The 17,740-nt window shown below is 34.4% G+C and overlaps 3 protein-coding genes across 7 annotated transcripts; 2 read left to right on the forward strand and 1 right to left on the reverse strand.

The window, feature by feature from the left end:
- The first annotated feature begins 234 nt into the window (after positions 1–234).
- On the forward strand, positions 235–1,522 carry LOC114874175 (proteasome subunit beta type-3). 3 transcript variants are annotated; one of them, XM_029183211.2, is made up of 3 exons: positions 235–370; positions 735–1,300; positions 1,373–1,522. In XM_029183211.2, exons 2-3 carry the CDS (start codon positions 771–773, stop codon positions 1,419–1,421), a joined length of 579 nt encoding a protein of 192 aa, XP_029039044.1. In that variant the 5' UTR covers positions 235–370; positions 735–770; the 3' UTR covers positions 1,422–1,522. The 3 variants fall into 3 exon arrangements, with proteins under 3 accessions (XP_029039044.1, XP_029039043.1, XP_029039045.1); XM_029183210.2 differs by having other exon boundaries at positions 243–400; XM_029183212.2 differs by lacking the exon at positions 235–370 and adding an exon at positions 536–631.
- Positions 1,523–1,605: 83 nt separating this feature from the next.
- LOC114874174 lies at positions 1,606–2,996 on the forward strand. Its single transcript, XM_029183208.2, has 2 exons — positions 1,606–1,764; positions 1,875–2,996. Exons 1-2 carry the CDS (start codon positions 1,710–1,712, stop codon positions 2,525–2,527), a joined length of 708 nt encoding a protein of 235 aa, XP_029039041.1. The 5' UTR covers positions 1,606–1,709; the 3' UTR covers positions 2,528–2,996.
- Positions 2,670–13,428, reverse strand: LOC114874171 (facilitated trehalose transporter Tret1-like). Of its 3 annotated transcripts, none has more exons than XM_046287376.1 (4): positions 10,449–13,428; positions 9,897–10,351; positions 4,706–5,025; positions 2,670–4,621 (listed from the first exon to the last, which is right to left on the reverse strand). In XM_046287376.1, exons 2-4 carry the CDS (start codon positions 9,932–9,934, stop codon positions 3,327–3,329), a joined length of 1,653 nt encoding a protein of 550 aa, XP_046143332.1. In that variant the 5' UTR covers positions 9,935–10,351; positions 10,449–13,428; the 3' UTR covers positions 2,670–3,326. The 3 variants fall into 3 exon arrangements, with proteins under 3 accessions (XP_046143332.1, XP_029039037.1, XP_029039038.2); XM_029183204.2 differs by lacking the exons at positions 9,897–10,351; positions 10,449–13,428 and adding exons at positions 7,632–7,940; positions 8,032–8,120; XM_029183205.2 differs by lacking the exons at positions 9,897–10,351; positions 10,449–13,428 and adding an exon at positions 8,032–8,836.
- Between the last annotated feature and the right edge of the window lie 4,312 nt (positions 13,429–17,740).

Below are 17,740 nucleotides of genomic sequence, written 5' to 3' on the forward strand. Positions count from 1 at the left end.
TACGTAAACCCAAATCGTTAGATAATGTGTACAATTCCATTTATAATTATAATTTTCTCTTTTTTCATCACGTTAAAGACACTAACATAACGAATATCAATAATGTCAACAGATCTGTAACGATTCAAACTAATTCTTACACGTTTCATACGCGCAATACTTTGCAATAGCAGTTAAAATTAAAAGTAAATACACATGTAAATTTAATATTTTAGAAGAAATCGTAAAAAATAAATAAATTAACATATATTGTAAATTGCATTTATGTTTCATCACGAAACACGAAAGAGAACTATATGTTTCATGTTTCATGACGCGCAACTTGCGTTAAAAAGTGCATTTAAACTTTAGTGGTAGGATTCAAGTGGTGGTAAATTACAATAAAAATCCTTAAAAAATGGTAATTCGTTATGTATTAAATAATACTCTTTTAGCATTTATTTCTGATGCTTTAAATTTAAATTACTATTCAGTTTTGATCAACGAAAAAATTTTAAAACAATACAGAACTTTGAAAAGGTTATGTTACTGTCAAATATATTGATGACATTGCACGTTTTATCAGTTACTAAGAAACTGTTTCAATTATCTCGCTAAATAAGTGGTTGTTTAATGTATTTCAAGTTAAAGTGTATTTATATAATTTTACTAATCGAATACCATACCAACAACATTAATTTGTTGTTATTCAAAAATAAATTCAGTTGTATGAAAATCAATCATTGTTTTTTCAGAGTATTTTAGCCTACAATGGTGGAGCTATTATAGCAATGCAGGGGAAAAATTGTGTGGCGATAGCTGCTGATCGTAGATTTGGTATACAAGCACAGACCATAACATGTGACTTTCAAAAAATCTTTGAAATGGGACCACACTTGTATGTGAGTCTGCCTGGTCTGGCAACTGATACTCAAACAGTAATGGAAAAATTAAGATTTCGACTAAATCTATATGAACTGAAAGAAAATAGAAAGATTCACCCTAAAACATTTGCATCTATGGTATCAAATTTATTATATGAGAGGAGATTTGGACCATATTTTGTAGAGCCTATTATTGCTGGATTAAGTCCTGTTACTTTTGAACCATTTATCTGTAACATGGACTTGATAGGCTGTATAAGTCCATCCCATGATTTTGTGGTTGGTGGAACTTGTAGTGAGCAACTTTATGGAATGTGTGAATCACTTTATGAACCAGATATGGAACCAGATGATCTCTTTGAGACTATAAGTCAAGCTTTAGTAAATGCATGTGATAGAGATGCAATATCTGGTTGGGGTGCTATTGTGTATGTAATGTAAGTTGCTGTATTCTTTGCTGTTTACTTTCTTTAGTATAGGACTATGTAATCATTAACTTTCAATTTCAGAGAAAAGGACAAAGTTACTACAAGGAATGTCAAAACACGAATGGACTAAAATATCCTTAAAGCTTATGTTAATATTATGCATAAATTTCTCACATGTAATCTCTCATTGAGATACACATTTTGTTTAAATAAAAAAGTGAATCTTGTAAAGCTTGTTTAATTTAATTATTCATCCCTTAATTCGTTACTGTTTCTTAGCGTTAACTGTGTTAATCAGTTATGTAGGTTATGGTATAGGTTATGAATCGATATCGCATGCACTGATATTTCATTCCGTTTTGAACTGGTGTGTTAAGACATTGTATAAAAAGAAATATGTAAAAGGAAGATTGTTATAATGGCTGTTAACAGAATATGCACAATATTTCGACAAATAATTGTAAATACACAAAGTATGTACAATTTATGATACTTAAACTATCTGTGTTAAAAATATAACCTAATTGATTTTTATAATTCTAGTTTTGTAAGCTTTGCTTGTATTAATATACTATTATTTTAGGTAATATCATTGCAAGATGTCATTCTTCCCAGGCATCAAAAATACAAAATAATATTTTATCTTCTACGTCTTTCGGTAAAAACAAAACGTGTATAGCGTATCCTGAAGTACATGTTAAATTTATACCAAGAACACTTAATATAGATTTCGGAAATCCGAATAATGCTGTCAACAAAAATATAAATGAAATACCTCTATCTAAAATTATTCCATCAATAGAAGAACCTACAGTAAAGAAACCTATATTACATGATCTACCGTTTGTGGATAAATCTTTTGAGCTTCCTTCGATGGAAAATGTTACAGAAAAATTAGCAGTACGTCTGATAGTAATCAGAAGGAAAAAAATGAAGAAACACAAGAGAAAGAAATTGCGTAGAAAAATGAAATTTATATGGCAAAAGATAAGAACTAGGCGAAATGTGGAAAAAGAGAAGGTTTTTCAAGCTGAATTAATCGCAAAAATTAAAGAAGCAGAAGCATTTAATGTCCAGAAATATATTGACGACAAATTCGCATTTATAAACAGAGAAAGAATACCAAAAATGTATAGGGGTGAAATATTACCAGAAGCTATAATAAAGGAATTTTTAGAAAAAGACAAAGAAAAGAAGGAAAGGAGACGAAATAAACCTCGCTTAACGCTCGATTGAAAATATGTAGTAGATAAAATATAAAAATTGTATAAACTTGTGCAGCAATAAAATAATTTGAAATTTAACTGACTACTCCTTTTTGACGAGAATTATAATGATCATGGGAAGAATGCTACAATATTAAACTGTAGAGAACAAATATATTAAAAATGTTTAATTTAAATTTATAAAATATAGTTTGCATTGTTGAAATTCATATAAATTGTCAGGCCATGTTTTTACAAACGTTACTTATATAGTTCTTAATTACATTATATTTATAATTACATACATACAAGTATTATAATACTATGGTAACAATAAATAGCACCTTTGGTTGCTTGTACGTGAATTGTAAAATTTCCAAGGCACATTATTTCGTGGGTATTTGTAAAAATATTTAACATTTTCATGAGTATATTTGATGCTTCTCAATAGCTTGTACTTTCATAAAAAAAAAAAAAAAGCGTTACCACCTTGTTCGGGAGATGCACGATTTAAATTACAGAATATAGTCAATAAATACGTATCATTGTGAATGAAAAGGATCCTATATAAAACGACGAAATAATATGGATAGCAAAGTCTTAATATGATTTCATTCATTTTTAAAGTTTTTCAATCAAATCACTAATCCTATTGTCTTGTTACAAGACGAAGAACTCATCGTCAGAACAGTACTTCCATCTAAACACTATTCTCTAATAAAAATACGTGTACTCGTTACAGTCAGTGATAACAACACAGTAACTTAATCTTTATTTCTGTTTAATGGAAGACAGGTTTTGCGATTCCCTCGGTATCTAGACAACTTGTTTTACGAGGGTAACATCTGACCTTTTTTCACTTCTAACACTTTTGGTTTAATATTACGTATACTGCCAGTTCTTAAATTGTTATTCCTGCCAGAAAAGTAGTCCTCTATTTCTTGAAGCGACTTACCCTTAGTTTCGGGAAGGCATAAGTAAAAGTATATTGTACCTAATAACGATATACAACCGTAAAGAATGAAAGTACCATGCCGAGTAAGTGTACTAGCCAAAAATGGATACGTTTTAACTACTGTAAAGATGAACGCGTGGGCTGTCATTGTAGTTAAACCACCTATAATACCGCGGACTTGTACTGGATATACCTCGCCTATCATTATCCAAGGAATGACAAGGAAACCAAGAGTGCAAGTTATGGTATACAAAAATATACATAAAATAGGAAACCAACTAGCAACAAGTGGAAGATTATTTGTAGTCCAATAATCTTTCAACCACATGTATCCACCTAGTCCTACCATAGAAATTCCGCAACCAACGGAAGAGACCATCGTGAGAGGTCTTCTTCCGCATCTTCTACATAAAATGCAAGCAACGATGGTGGATAATAATCTTACTACACCGAGAATTACCGCAGCTAAGTACTTATTTAACGATGCACCTGAATCTTTGAAAATCTCAACAGCATAAAAAGTTATGACATTCGTACCTGACCACTGGTATATCAAAAAATATATAAATAATAGCGTGAATGGTTTAAGAGCATTCGGTTTTAAAAGGGCGCTTACTATTTCCCGAAATCCTGTTAACCGCTTGATGTTATTTTTATTGGAAAAATTGATAAGCGTTTCCATTTCTTGATTAATGTTACATGTACTACCGCGAAACTGTTTCAACGCTTTTCGTGCTTTCTCAGGTCTACTCCGCGATATGAGATAAGACGGTGTTTCAGGAAAGAGAAACATTAATAACAAAGCAGCAAGTGGTAAAATTCCGCTAATTGCTGCACAGACGTTCCACGTAAGTACACTTCCTAATGCATATTCAATCAAAACACCGGTGCTAACACCGACGCTCGCAAAAGCGGTCAACATTCCCCTCAGATGAGGCTGAGTTACTTCGCCAGTATAGACGCGCGCTGGAGCACCTACCATGCCTGATCCAAGTCCTACAAAGAATCTTCCAGCATATATCATATGAATATTGGTTGCAAATGCAATTAATATCCAGCCAAGTAATGCAGGAATTTCTGTAATAATGAGAGATCGTTTTCTTCCAAGTACATCCATCATGTATCCAGACACTAAACATCCAATGGGAGTGCCAATAGAAGTCATACTAGCTGTAAGAGAATTATAATTTGTTACTCTTATAAATAGGTACGTGGTATTTTACCAATCGTTTATTTAATTGACAAATTTTTTACCAATCCATGATTCCTCTGAAGATCCTTCCACAATTGGAATGGTACTATTTGGTTCTTGAAGTTGTGGGAGAGCAACGGCAGAGAAACCAAAGGTCATGCCTGTATTAATAGTTCCAAGCTGTGCTACTAGTGCTGCAAGGACTTGTCTGACCACGCTTCCATTAACATTAACATTTTGACTATTTTCTGGATCACTGTTTACATTGTTTGATTCCAATGCAGATTTTTCATCTTCTAATTTGGTGGATGATTGGATCTTTGGAAGTACACTTGGATCCACCAAAGATGACTTTTCGGAGTTTTGTATTTCGCCATCTTTTCTGTAACAAACGATTAATTCTATATTAGAACATTTCAGCAAAATATGAAACATAAAACTTTTTTTTTATATTAGTTTTCGATCATAAATATGGACGTTAAAAATGACAAAAATTTTAGTTCGTTTGGATTAATAAAATTAATAAATATTGCACTACATTTTTCCATGTATTAGATAACTCTAAACGCATACTGCTTTATATCCTGTGTTGCTTATGTATCAGGAGATATTTTTATCCAATGTACATGTATAGATAAAGAACATCTGAGACTGCAAGTCAATATTTACTGCAAAACGTAATCTGTTAGAAAGGCAAAACATTTATTGTTATAAATACGTTAATTCGTGCTTTTTTAATGTTTTTTTTTTGTTTTACGTCAATAAATATTTAACACAAAGTACGAGAAATGAAAAAGAGTTTGAGATAACTTGAAAATTTGGCACTGATTTAATGCCACTAAAATAAAGTTTGACCCAAATTTCCATCGGTATTCAAAATGAATTTATAAATTTTCTTTACAAATTTCGCCACGCATTTTATAAATAGATAAAAATTTCTAAAAATACTCCGATAAATGCAAATAATACAACTGCCCTTATACGAGAGTGTGAATAATCGTTTTGGTGAAAAATATTTCCTTAACCAGTTAAACATCGTTCATATAAATTTTTAAAATGAAACACAACTGTTTCAAGACAATTTAATTATTTTACATATGTAGCAATTTTATTAGCGAACATGTGTATTGCGTTTTAAATCCTGTTGATTGTTGATTTCAAACGTGTGACTTTCTCTATGTACTGCGCAGTTATTCTCTGCGCAAAACACAAGAAAAAGTCATTTAAATTCAAAAAGAAAAAAAGAGTTCAAGTTCTTTAAACGAAACTGAAGAATTTCACAATATTGGATATTATTAGAGAATGTTCGATATACCTATACTCACAATGAGCAAGGCATAATTAAAGTGATAACGTAACAGTTAATCCAGAGAATGATAAATATCACTGAAGAGAGATTGCTTTCGGATGCAAACCTTTCGTTAGGAAAACAACTGAGTAGAACATCCAAGCCTACATATATTTATATACAGGTGTGACTTATGTATGGACGTGCACAATTACTTCGTCAATTGTTATTTTCATTTAAAATTGTAACGAGTATTAAACACGTGGCTAAGAACCGATAAGGTAAATCTGTATAATACGTGTATATGTATGTAGAGATTTGCATCGATTGTATCGTGTCAACATTTCAAATGATCAAGCGTGTGGAAATGAATACAGATTTTGAAATCAGTTGGTAAAACGTTTAAATCCTACAATTTTTTACAAAAGTGTCGTGTACCGTTAAAAACTGAAAACATTTTACCTTGTTTCTTTTAATCAGTGTTGTCTTATTTTTTTTTTTTTTTTTTCGAACGCGCTCGAGCAAAAGAGATTCGCGAATTTTGGCACGTATCGATCGAATTATTTTTGTCCACGCGTTACACGAAAGGGTTCAAGTGTACATATAGTACATACTCTCCCCGAACACAATCGTCCCTGATCGTGGTGTATTAATAGTCCCAATTACATCACGCATGTTTGACAATGGAAAACATAAACGTTGTTGCACGAAAACTCGCACAGTAGAAAGAAACGCAATTAAGCGTTGATCGTTTTTCATTTACGATACATATACTTATGTTTATCGACGGATACGAAGTTATATCGTTTGCTATGACAGAAACAGAGGAAAATATCTTGAACGTTACGGTAGGTAATTAGAATTGATAATGTAGGAAGAAAAAGAATCGAGCAATACATATTTCTGTTCGAACGATTCGAAGAAGCTTCTTGCAATGATTACAAAATGATTACTCCATCGATTGTACCCCCTTCAGATCAACGATCAATATTTATTCCTGAAGCTGACCTTCTAATATAATTGTTAGCATTGGTAGATTTTTCGAAAAATGGTAAATCATAGAAGAAATTATGTTCGACCAGTTACTGGTGCGGTGAGATTTCATTGTCGTCTGACCATTCATCAATGACACTACTTGACAACGGATATTAATACATTAATTACATCAAGAGACGGAAAAGAGAGGCTTCATTGTCTCGAGTACGAAGATTTTGACATTATAATTGAAGATAAAACAATCGTTAAAAATTTTTCATGATTTAATTAATTTATATCAATTTACGTAACATTACGATTCGCTATGGATGAGAAACTGTGAAGCTTCATCGATTGCCTGTTAATTGTAAAAAGTAACTTGTTATGCTTTTTTATCGTTTCTATAAAAGTCATTAATTTAATTGACTTTTGATACAGTGATGGCTGAAGTTAACAGAAATGAAACAGAGAAAACTGATAAGAACTAAATTCTAGTTTTAATTACGACAAAGGGATGGTAAATTTTATTAGATAACAAAGACGCAAATCACGCGGGAAGAAGAAGAAAGTCTGGTTGGGACGAAGTATTTTATTTAATTATCTGTTTCGCAGAAACGAGTGGATTTTTCTGAGGCCACGTGCGACTATACAACGAGGGCATCGTGCGTGCAAAAGACGGGAAACAAACAAGGCACAGAAAGCGTTTATAATATGTATGTACTCACTCTGGCACAGTGTTCGGCATATTGATCTTCCAATGTCGTTTCTCTTTGAGAGAAGTCTTTCGAAGAAAAATAAAATTATGTACAAGTTATATCACAGTCCGCTATATCACAATGCTATATAATCACTATAAAGAAATTTGCATATTATCGCCTTTTCTCCCGCTTTCTTTTCCTTGTTTCTTTCTTTATTTTCTCTTTGTCTTCGTCTTGTCTATTTATCCTTCGTGTGTTTCAGTTTCTTTCTCGATCGGTTGCTTCTAACGAAACTGAACGTAATTGCGTACCGTTTTTAGGAGGAACTTTCTTTTTCTTCAACAAATTTTTGAAACACCAATTACACGTCCTATCTCGTAAAATCCCAAGGGTATCTTTTTCCATGGACAATTCATATAGTACCTACGTTGACCGACGTGATCTGCTTTTTCCTCCTCTTCTTCGCGGTTTAGTCCTTCTTTTTTTGTAGATAGGAGATTTACTTCGCCAAAATTGTGCACCACGCGAAGCAGAGTTACAACAGATTATGATACTTGTACGAAAATTGCAGAGGAAGAAAAGTTTGTTTACAATCCTTCGTTTACGACGCGCGCGAAGCGAATATACTCGTGACACACGCCGGCTAGGCTTTATATAAGCAATAGCGGTGCGCCGTTGACTTGCGCAGTAGAAGGACGCGCGAATTTTGTCCGTCTGCGCATGCATTTTTCAAACGTTTGCGCATTTGCGAAAAATTATTCAAAGATTCAAATTAAATTAATCCCATTTCATAAAGAAGACGAATATTGAAAAATATTAAAATTTACATTTCAGAAGGATATGGTTATTTTAGCGCCTGTTTTCTGATACCATATTTGTTAATAACAGTGTGAATGTTTTATGAATTGAATTTTGTTCTATTTAAAGCAATGTGTTAATACGTTAACCAAGTACGAAAATGAAACAATGTCAATATTTCTGTCAGACGAAGAAAAAACATTTTAAATTATGTATGTACAAGTAGAAATAGCCATTGTGTACCTGGTTTCATTTTTTTTCAATCGAAAATATAGGTTGTACCAACGCAATCTACATCCGAATCGATAAGAACAGTCACGAGGATTTGATCATTTGTTTATCTGAGAAAAATAGTGCCGTATCTCGGTCGGCGGTTCTACAACTCGTGACTGAATTTGTCACGAATGTTGTTCGTGAATTACGATATTGATGAGAGTTGTATCCCTGTGTATAACGCTGAACGTGCAAAATGAGATAACAGATAAGTGAAAAATTGTCATTTTAAATACATTATGAAATATCATTAACAATTTATAAACAACAAAAGAGAATGAAAGAATAAATTTTACACGTTGTGTTCAAAGTATATTTAAAAAAAAAAAAAAAAAAAGAAAAGAAGAAAGACGCAGAGGGAACGAGAATGTTTATTGAAGCGCGATGCAATTAAGTGGATTTTTATCTTAAAATATTAATCGATTGCCAATTATATCGGGGAACAAATATCGATTACGTTTAAAAGAATAACAAGGATATTCACGAAAATAAAATATACGCACGGTATGAAAATTTGATCGTTCGTATAAATTGATCATAAAACTGCAAACTAAAAAAGAGACGTTAAAAATAGGGGATTATCCAAGAGAACGTATAATCTTTTAAATAAAATTTCCTGGTACGTAAACTCAGGTAATCGTTTACTGGCGATGACGAAAAGTGTACACAAGGAAATGAACAATAAAATCTGGTCAAATTTCAGATCAGCTAGCCAAACAATCGTCTCTATCGGCATTTGTACGGCAAACAGTCACATTTTCGTGTAGATTTTACTTCTTTTCCGATGACACATATTTCTCTTTTACATTATTACCGTTCTTTTTTGTAGATTGCAAACCGTAATCAACTGCCTTTCAACGGAATTTCTAAATGCGTAATGTTTATTGCCGCAAATAATTCGAGATAAGAGAGTGCAGACTTAGATACTTGTTTCACAGAAAATCGACTGCTAATGGCTAATCACAAATTTACCATTTTACATAGCAAACAAAAAATGCTCGATGCTATTAAATTAAACAAAAAGATTATGCACTTATGACGTTGTTTGTTATATTTTGCCGAGGACAAATTTGCACATCGATAGTTTGATTTTTCCTATTTAAGGAATAGGAAGGAAGGAAGGAAGAATGGTTAAATTCTTAACGTTTAGATGACACTTTATCCTTTGGAAAATGCAGGAAAAACGTGATCCAGGTGAAAATATGTTTAGGTGGTACTTACTCGTCGGTAAACGTCTGGTAATTCTGGTTCCTGGACATGTCGGCAAAGGACTGAACACTTTTGCGGGTTGTTGCGGTCGATTAAATTATTCTCGGTGGTTTATCGGTTCCACTGTCACGAGTTTCTTCATATCAAACTGCAGTCATGTGCTTCTTACGTCTTGTCTGTCTTGTTTTATTTAATTTCGCTTATTTTCAAGCAGTCACTATTATCTTTTTGCTACTCTTGCCTGCGCGCACGTCTGCCACTCTGCGAAAGGGTTCGATTCTTCTTGAACCTATATCAAAGATTCTGGTTTCACGATTTTCATGATTATTATTCGCTGGAACACTATAGAAAGTCGAAACTTTGATACCTTTCGATCAACTTTCTTCCGATAACTATGATGCTTAATTATTATCGGTACGCTCTTATCGGCGACGATGTAGCCGATAAATAATGCGTTATCATTCGATCTAGATTGCACAAGAAAAATATATTAAATAATCGAAATTTTCATCGTTACATCAACAAATTAAATATAATCTATTTTACGCTAAGAATGTAAAGTACCTGGCAAATTGAAAATATCCTGGTCTTCGCGAATTACGTTGTCCATTTTTCAATCAAAGAAAACCGCTTGCTCACCGTCTACGTATACGCGAATTATTCAAAGCAAGTTCTTTTCACGATCTTAATATGTTTGAAATCGTTTCGTACGCGGCTTCAAATGAAAATTCGAAGCGTGATAGATGAATTACCGTGGTCGTAGGCGAAGAAATAATTGACAACGTTTCGAGAACGCTTTATACTTTGTATAATACGTTACGATGATGAGAAGAGCGAGAGTGGAATTGGATCCACACCAGTGATGACGATTTACCCAAAAAAGTCGGATTCGTCGTTATTTTTCACTCGACTCGCGTTTATCGGCATCGCGTGCGAAAGAGACACGGAAGACACAAGAGACACTAGAGTTAGAGGGAATCCACGGATGTGGGATAATGAATTTCCTTATCTTATTCTCATTGCGACACCTCGAATTACAAGCGAAAAATATGAGATCACGTGACGAATTAATATTCAGACATCGTGGTCGGATTACCGAGAATTACGTAACGTTTTGCATTTTGCAATGATGCGCGGCGTCTTTGTCCTTCTAACTTATTTGCATAATTGAAACAAAAAAGAGAGAAGAAAAGGAAGAAACACACCAATCTGTTTTTCGAACAAAAAGATACAAAAATTGGTGTTTTTAACGAACGATATGCGAAGCGATAGCCGCGGATATGGAAATACGTTGACTTATTTGCATGGATGAGCCTTAGATTATAGAAAATTAATTCATCGAATGATTCACTGCTCTTTATCGCTGCAGTGAGTTACGATAGAGTATTTCAAGTACGCGTAACTTGTGACGTTATTTCTCTTTTTTAAGAAAATATTAATGAGTAATAGAGACGTTTCAGGACATACTCTTTAACTTGGATTTCGCACTTGGTTGTAAAATTAAACTTACTGTAAAGTAAGCAAGCTTTCCAGCATTAATAAGGTAAAAGCAAATGTAAGCAGAGGTAAAAGCCACGATATTAGAAACGTGTTGTTACATGCATTAACGGGGACACTGGTTAAACAGGTTTCCCAACAAGTGGAAAAGCACTCGAACGGCATAAACTCTACGTAACGCTGATCGATTACCGTTCGATTTATGATCCCGTCAGAATTACGAATCGCGAGCGTCACGAAGGACGGAATCGAAATCGAGATCGTTCGAATTGCCTTCGGATTGCCTTCGAATTGCCTTTTAATTAATCGATTTGGACCTCTTCTCGTGCGTGTTGCGTGGACTTTGAGTTTTCACTCGACAGCCGTGTCTGTGAACTTATTATTAACTCGTTTTCATTGCTACGTCGGTGTGAGTAATAGAAGATCGAAAACAGTGCCACCAGTTATTCTCACTCGACGAAACGATGATAGTTGAACAAACAGGAAGCGTTTTAAGAATTTATATTTGTGCTAGTAGAAATTGAAGAATGAAACATTCTCGCGATGCTAGCCAAACACTTATGCAATTGTAAAATCGTAAATGTTTCTTCTGGTACAACGTAAAAATTGGCCAGTAACTTTGACAAAATTAATCTAATAATCTTAAAGGGATATGTAAGAAGAAACCATAAAAAAGAAGACGGCTTCTCTATCATTGAGAAATAAAAAGAAATTGTAATAGTAGATTTTTTCAATGATCCCTATAATCTATTGTTTGTACATACGAACAATGATAGTAGAGTTTCCATCTGATGACGATGATGATCATGGTGGTGCATGGAAGAAAAAAGTTTATCGATCTCTGATACACTTATCATGATCTAGAATTAAGACTTCACGTAGAGTACGCGTGCTGACGGATCGATCACCGTCTAATCCAATAATGATTATTGAGTAATCGAATGAAAGAGGTCACCGAGCTGACTAGCGACTATAGTTACCCAATGACTTTTAAACAACAAACCGAATAGGATTATGTCAACATTTTATGTTTAAAACCTATTAGCTTCTTACGAAATTTTCAACAACCTCAAATCGTGTTCACGAGGTGATTTTATTCCACAATTATTCCAAAGCACTGTTAATTAAAATTTTTATTCGTTAGAAGATATTAGTTTTATCGAAATTAGTCAAATATTTTTTAAACTACTACGATACGGGACAAATTATTTATTTATTTATTTATTTGAATGGATACATAATGCTTTCAATTGTTCAACCAAATTAGAGCGATATGGGCGGGAATTATTTCACCTTCTGAATAGTGTCGAATCAGTCACGAGATTTGATAACAGTGAAAAAGAATCTCTCGTGACCTGACAATACAGTCACGCGTCTCTTTTAAAAAGATACGAATCATGGAACAAACACTGTTTATCTCGACCAAATGACGTAATTTAGATTCATTGTCAAATATTGATCGGACAAGTTTGTACCACTGTACGGTTGGACAAGAATTCAATTAAAAAATACTATAACCGAGGAATTTGCTTTCGAATGAAAAAATTCCATCTATTCATCGAGCATCGATTGAGAGAACAATTCAAATTGAAAATTATAGAAAATTGTATTTAACAACCATTTAACTGATTGTTCCAGGAAACGCGTGCCATAATAGTAATTAATAGCCAGATGTTTTAAACGTACCGCGATGATTGCAGATCGTTAGGATAGAGATCTATATACAGATGTATGTACATACACATATTAGGTTTACCGTATCCTGCATTGTTAAGAAAGCGATTCTTTGCAGTAAACGGAGAGATACAGTTGGCTGAACGAACATTAGAGAGATAATAACGTTGAAATGGAGAGAATAGAAGAGAATTGAAAGACACGTAAAAGAGCAGTTAATTAATTAACTTCTATACTTTTCGTGGAACATGAACTTTGCTCTCAATTAGAAGTTATATGAACCAACAACAGAACTATCCCGAGAATTCTACTTTTCTCTTACTTCGTTTTGTTCTATCTATTTTTATTTTTATTTTTACAATTAACAGTTTTTCAAATCTATAGATCTTATAGATCTTAAAGAGTAGTGTTAGATTCAACTTTTGGTAAATTTTCCGGAGAATGGGCGTGTTTTTGATAAGTGAAAAAGAAGCCCGGTATAAATACGATTATCAGCGAGCAAAGGATATCGATATCGCTGGCTAGTGGTGGTACATATCACCGGATGTCTCACATGGGCAATGTACAAGCTCGATCACCATCGAGTGACTAATAATGTTTCAAATGATCTTACAATACTCAGGAGAAAAGGAAACAATGAAAAATCTAGAAGAAGAGTACTCTTTCCTTCTGCCTTATCGCTGATAACACATTCTCAACGAAACGTTTTGAATTTGTCAATCTTTCGCGATCGTTCTCCTCTGTTGCCATTAACAGCTGACTTTTAACAACGTATACATATATGCATACGTAACGAAAGGATTAATGAGAACACAGGCAAGCTTTTCAATAAACAAGAGACAGTGAATCATACGAAAATGTCTCGTCACATGATCTGCCTACATACAAATGTTATACGCGTCATGGGAGTAGATTAGGATGTCACATGACGACACCACGTACATCCTTGATGACCATTGTTGTTTCTTTTTTTCCATTGGCGTTTAACGAGGAAATATAATATGCGTGAAAAGTCACACTTTATTTTACGAGAATTTTAATTAATCTTAATTTCACTTTGTGCTTTAGTTTGTCGAAAATGAACCCATAAAATGATCTACATGGCAGCGGTATTCAATCAATACCACTCGCGTAATTAACTCATCAATTGTAATTCAAACAGATACTCTTGAACAATTAACGAAAGTAAATGGAAAGAAAACGTTGAAGAATGTTAATAATACACCAAGAATTTACATAGCAAATTTGATAGAATTCTTATAATAACAGTTATAATTGCAAAGTGTCTTACCACGTTGTACATTGTATATCCATTTCCAAAATGGTAATTAGACTTGGTATGGCACACAATATTACAGCTAATAACACGTTAATCTCCACAGTGGAAATGGACGCGTGTTATTTTCAAATTTAATCGTTCAATTTGTTACCTCTTATCGCTAATATCAATAACACTAACTTTATTCAAAATTTATTTTCCCTTCTCTTTTTATGACTCCAATTCGATTACATTACGTTTGAGACATTGGTTATCGATGACTCCCATAGCAATCAACGTGTAAAATATTGATATTAAATTGAACGAACATTCTTTTGCAAGATAATTGCTCTTAATCGTTTGTCATATCGGTAGACGTAAACAGGGAACGAGTATAACAAAGAATTTCAAAGTACGGGCTTAAAATAGACGTTGATGGCTCGTAAATGGTTTAAGTTAGGTAACATTCCTTAATTAACGCCGACCGTTTGTTTGCAAGCATCTCGTCGAGATTCGAATTGCCTTTAAATTAGATTGACAAGTAATCGCAAATCCGTGTTTTCGGTAAACAAAAAATAAGATATAAATAAAGGAACTAAAAATTTATCATTTTTAACACGTTGACAGATGGCAGGCGGTCTTTGTTTGTCATTGAAAACAGCAGCTTTTTTTTCTCACTCAATGACCGAGTATTTTGCAGTCTTGAGAGATACATTTAAAATTATCGTACGTTAAAATAATCGAAGATCATCATCCCTTCCAGTTCGAACACGAAGGACGGTTTGTCGTTGAAACGACAACAAAGAGAAGTCATGAATATGCAAGAATCTTTAAGAATTCAATTGAATAGCGATCGGATACTTGGACAAGAAAATCGGTGGATGATATTCTGAAAATGAGGTGAATAAGCGGCAAAACGAATGAAACTGTTCGCGCTTTGAATGTCTGTGTTTACCATTATCTCAGCCTTGACCTACACGCTTTGCGATCCGCTTAAACCACGACACGATGTTTAAAATGCATTACTCGCTTGATTAGCGAGCAACGTCTTTTTTCTTTTTCCCTCAACTTCCTGTATTTCCGCTTTTCCTCATCTCTTCTTCGTCTTCGAATTGAAATCAATGAACCCAGTGTTCCTTTCTTCCACTAACACAGACTTTTCATGACTGCAGAAACAGAGTGGGTCAGGTTATCGGGTCTCTTGCTAGCTAGAACTTAGTCTACTTCTACATATTTGTAGTCTTCGAGTCCCTCGTTGGGTGGAACTTGGTCCACCTGACCGATTGATTGACAGATACCTGGAGTTAACACTACCGGATACGAGTTAACTTGAAATCATGAAATCATTAACTTCATAGTTGGTACCTAGGATGCGACACCAAATACCAATATTCGAACAATCATTCTGGCGTGATAGAACAAAAAAGAGATGAACTAATAGGTTGCAAGATACAATCTAGAAGAAGCAAATTTTGAAAAAGTATTTGGGTCACTATTATCTGGTATGTATGTAAACTTGATAACAAATCGCCAAGTTCCACTTTGCTTTCACAGACCTGAGTATTTTACGCTCTGAAAACGTGAACAAACACCGCTCATGTTTATTCAGACTTGAAACAAACGCTTCGTTCGATACATCGCAAGCCAATTGGAATTACTTGTTGAACAAAGTTCAATTTGGAAAATACTCATTTTTTGCTACAATTTCGGAAGAAATTAAAAAAAAAAACCATTAAACCTATCGAACCTATCCTCTACAAACTTTAAAGGCGACCCACTAAGAAATTAAATTCAAAGGCTAGCTCTATGCAGTTCAAGAATGAATCAATACCTTAAAGTAGAAAGTACGCAAGCTCGTGCTCTTTCGATAGACGGGATATGCGCGACCGATGGAACGTTTATATCGAAATTGCACCGTCGAGGAGACGAAAGTTCGAGAAGGTTGCATTTTCTTGGTGGGCGCGCGAACGATCACCAGCCTCTGGTGCATCGAGGCGGTAACTTTGATTTTGTTGGCTTTGTTAGCAAGAACCACTCGGACCGTTCACGTGACGCGAGCCTCTCGCCTGGAGCACGTGACAGGCACGTGGTGCAAGCATGTATGCACCGTTTCACCAAGAAGTGCACGTATGGGCGCGAACTTATGCGAGGCGATGTGTCACGCGGAACGTTCGACCGGCTAGCAAACGTGTATGCAACCACGTAGAAAACAACATGCTCTTCTCCCATACCCTGTATGTACTTTGTACGCATCTTCAGCCGAATGTTATTTCGAATAAATAGACCAATGAATTTTAACGACAGTTTATTTCCGTAACTCCAGCTTCCTATCATCGCGAAAGGCATAACCGTACGATTTTCCTAAAATTAACCGAAAATAATTATCTCGATTAAAGGAGGCAGATAAGTTTCAATAATATCTCTCTTCACCAATCGCAGGGTGATCAGACGAATTCGTCAGAAAGATGCATTTCGATAATGTAAAATATAAGAAGACGAAGTGTTTGACTGCACACGCGATCGTGTTAAAAAACATGCCCCGATTATTATCGCGATACGTAGGTATCGTTCGTTTTATCTTGTCCTCGGTACGATTACCTTCAACCTCTTCTCTTCTCTTCTCGTTTACTCAGACATTTTTTTAATAACGTCTTTGTGTCAATTCTCAATTCTCTCGTTCGTTCAATTAGCGAATGCAAGATAACTTCCAGTTACACGTAACGTCGATGTAAACTAAATGACACTCGGTTAAAGACTGAATAAATATGGAAATCAAGGCTGTTCCTTATCTCCTCGATCGAGAATATTTCATTGAAATCAATCGTTCTTTCAAAGAAACTTTCAAGATTTTAGATTTGCGAAATCAAAGTATGAAAAGAGAACTTGCAGTTATTTACTGCCTTGTAGACGACAGTCTTGTTTAAAAGCAGCTAAGTTTAGCGGTAAACTTATACGGATACATGTACATATTGAAATGCAAATTTCAAACGGCAGAAAACCGACATGAGTTGTTGACCATATGGTCGTGGAATAAATTTGTTGAATCGCACTTGATCTGTGTAAAAGAACACCGATTGAAAGAATTAAAAGAGATAGAGGATATCCGAAGAGAAAAAAAATGGTCCTTTTAATATATACCATATGAAATAAAATGTTTTTATGATCGCCTTGAAAATGAGTCTTTAAATTCTGGTTGGTATTTCGTGGAATAGCGACACATGCCGCGAATAATTTTGGGCAACTGGCCAAAACGGGCAAAGTGGTCGCGAATTCGGTCAATTGGCCAGCCTCTACGCGAAGTTAAACGAAGAAAATATCGAGTGCCCATTTTTCCCAGCATGTCGGATCATCGTAAGGGTTTGACCGATCTAGGGAAGTCAGGTGTTACGGACATCAGCATCGCCAGGTTGTTTCCGGTAATAGAGGC

The sequence above is a fragment of the Osmia bicornis genome, chromosome 10 (assembly GCF_907164935.1).
Source record: "Osmia bicornis bicornis chromosome 10, iOsmBic2.1, whole genome shotgun sequence".
Classification (NCBI taxonomy): Eukaryota; Metazoa; Arthropoda; class Insecta; order Hymenoptera; family Megachilidae; genus Osmia; species Osmia bicornis.

What these genes read in the sequence shown, in the direction of transcription:
- LOC114874175 (XM_029183210.2), top strand. An exon ending in GGTGCTATTGTGTATGTAAT is followed by an intron (nt 1,301 to 1,372) that starts GTAAGTTGCTGT and finishes TTTCAATTTCAG; the next exon opens with AGAAAAGGACAAAGTTACTA.
- LOC114874174 (XM_029183208.2), top strand. Translation starts at nt 1,710, where the DNA reads ATGGCTGTTAACAGAATATGCACAATATTTCGACAAATAATTGTAAAT. An exon ending in AATAATTGTAAATACACAAA is followed by an intron (nt 1,765 to 1,874) that starts GTATGTACAATT and finishes CTATTATTTTAG; the next exon opens with GTAATATCATTGCAAGATGT.
- LOC114874171 (XM_029183205.2), bottom strand. Translation starts at nt 8,330, where the DNA reads ATGCATGCGCAGACGGACAAAATTCGCGCGTCCTTCTACTGCGCAAGT. An exon ending in AGCAGATCACGTCGGTCAAC is followed by an intron (nt 5,026 to 8,031) that starts GTAGGTACTATA and finishes CGTTTGTTACAG; the next exon opens with AAAAGATGGCGAAATACAAA. An exon ending in TTCAGAGGAATCATGGATTG is followed by an intron (nt 4,622 to 4,705) that starts GTAAAAAATTTG and finishes ATTCTCTTACAG; the next exon opens with CTAGTATGACTTCTATTGGC.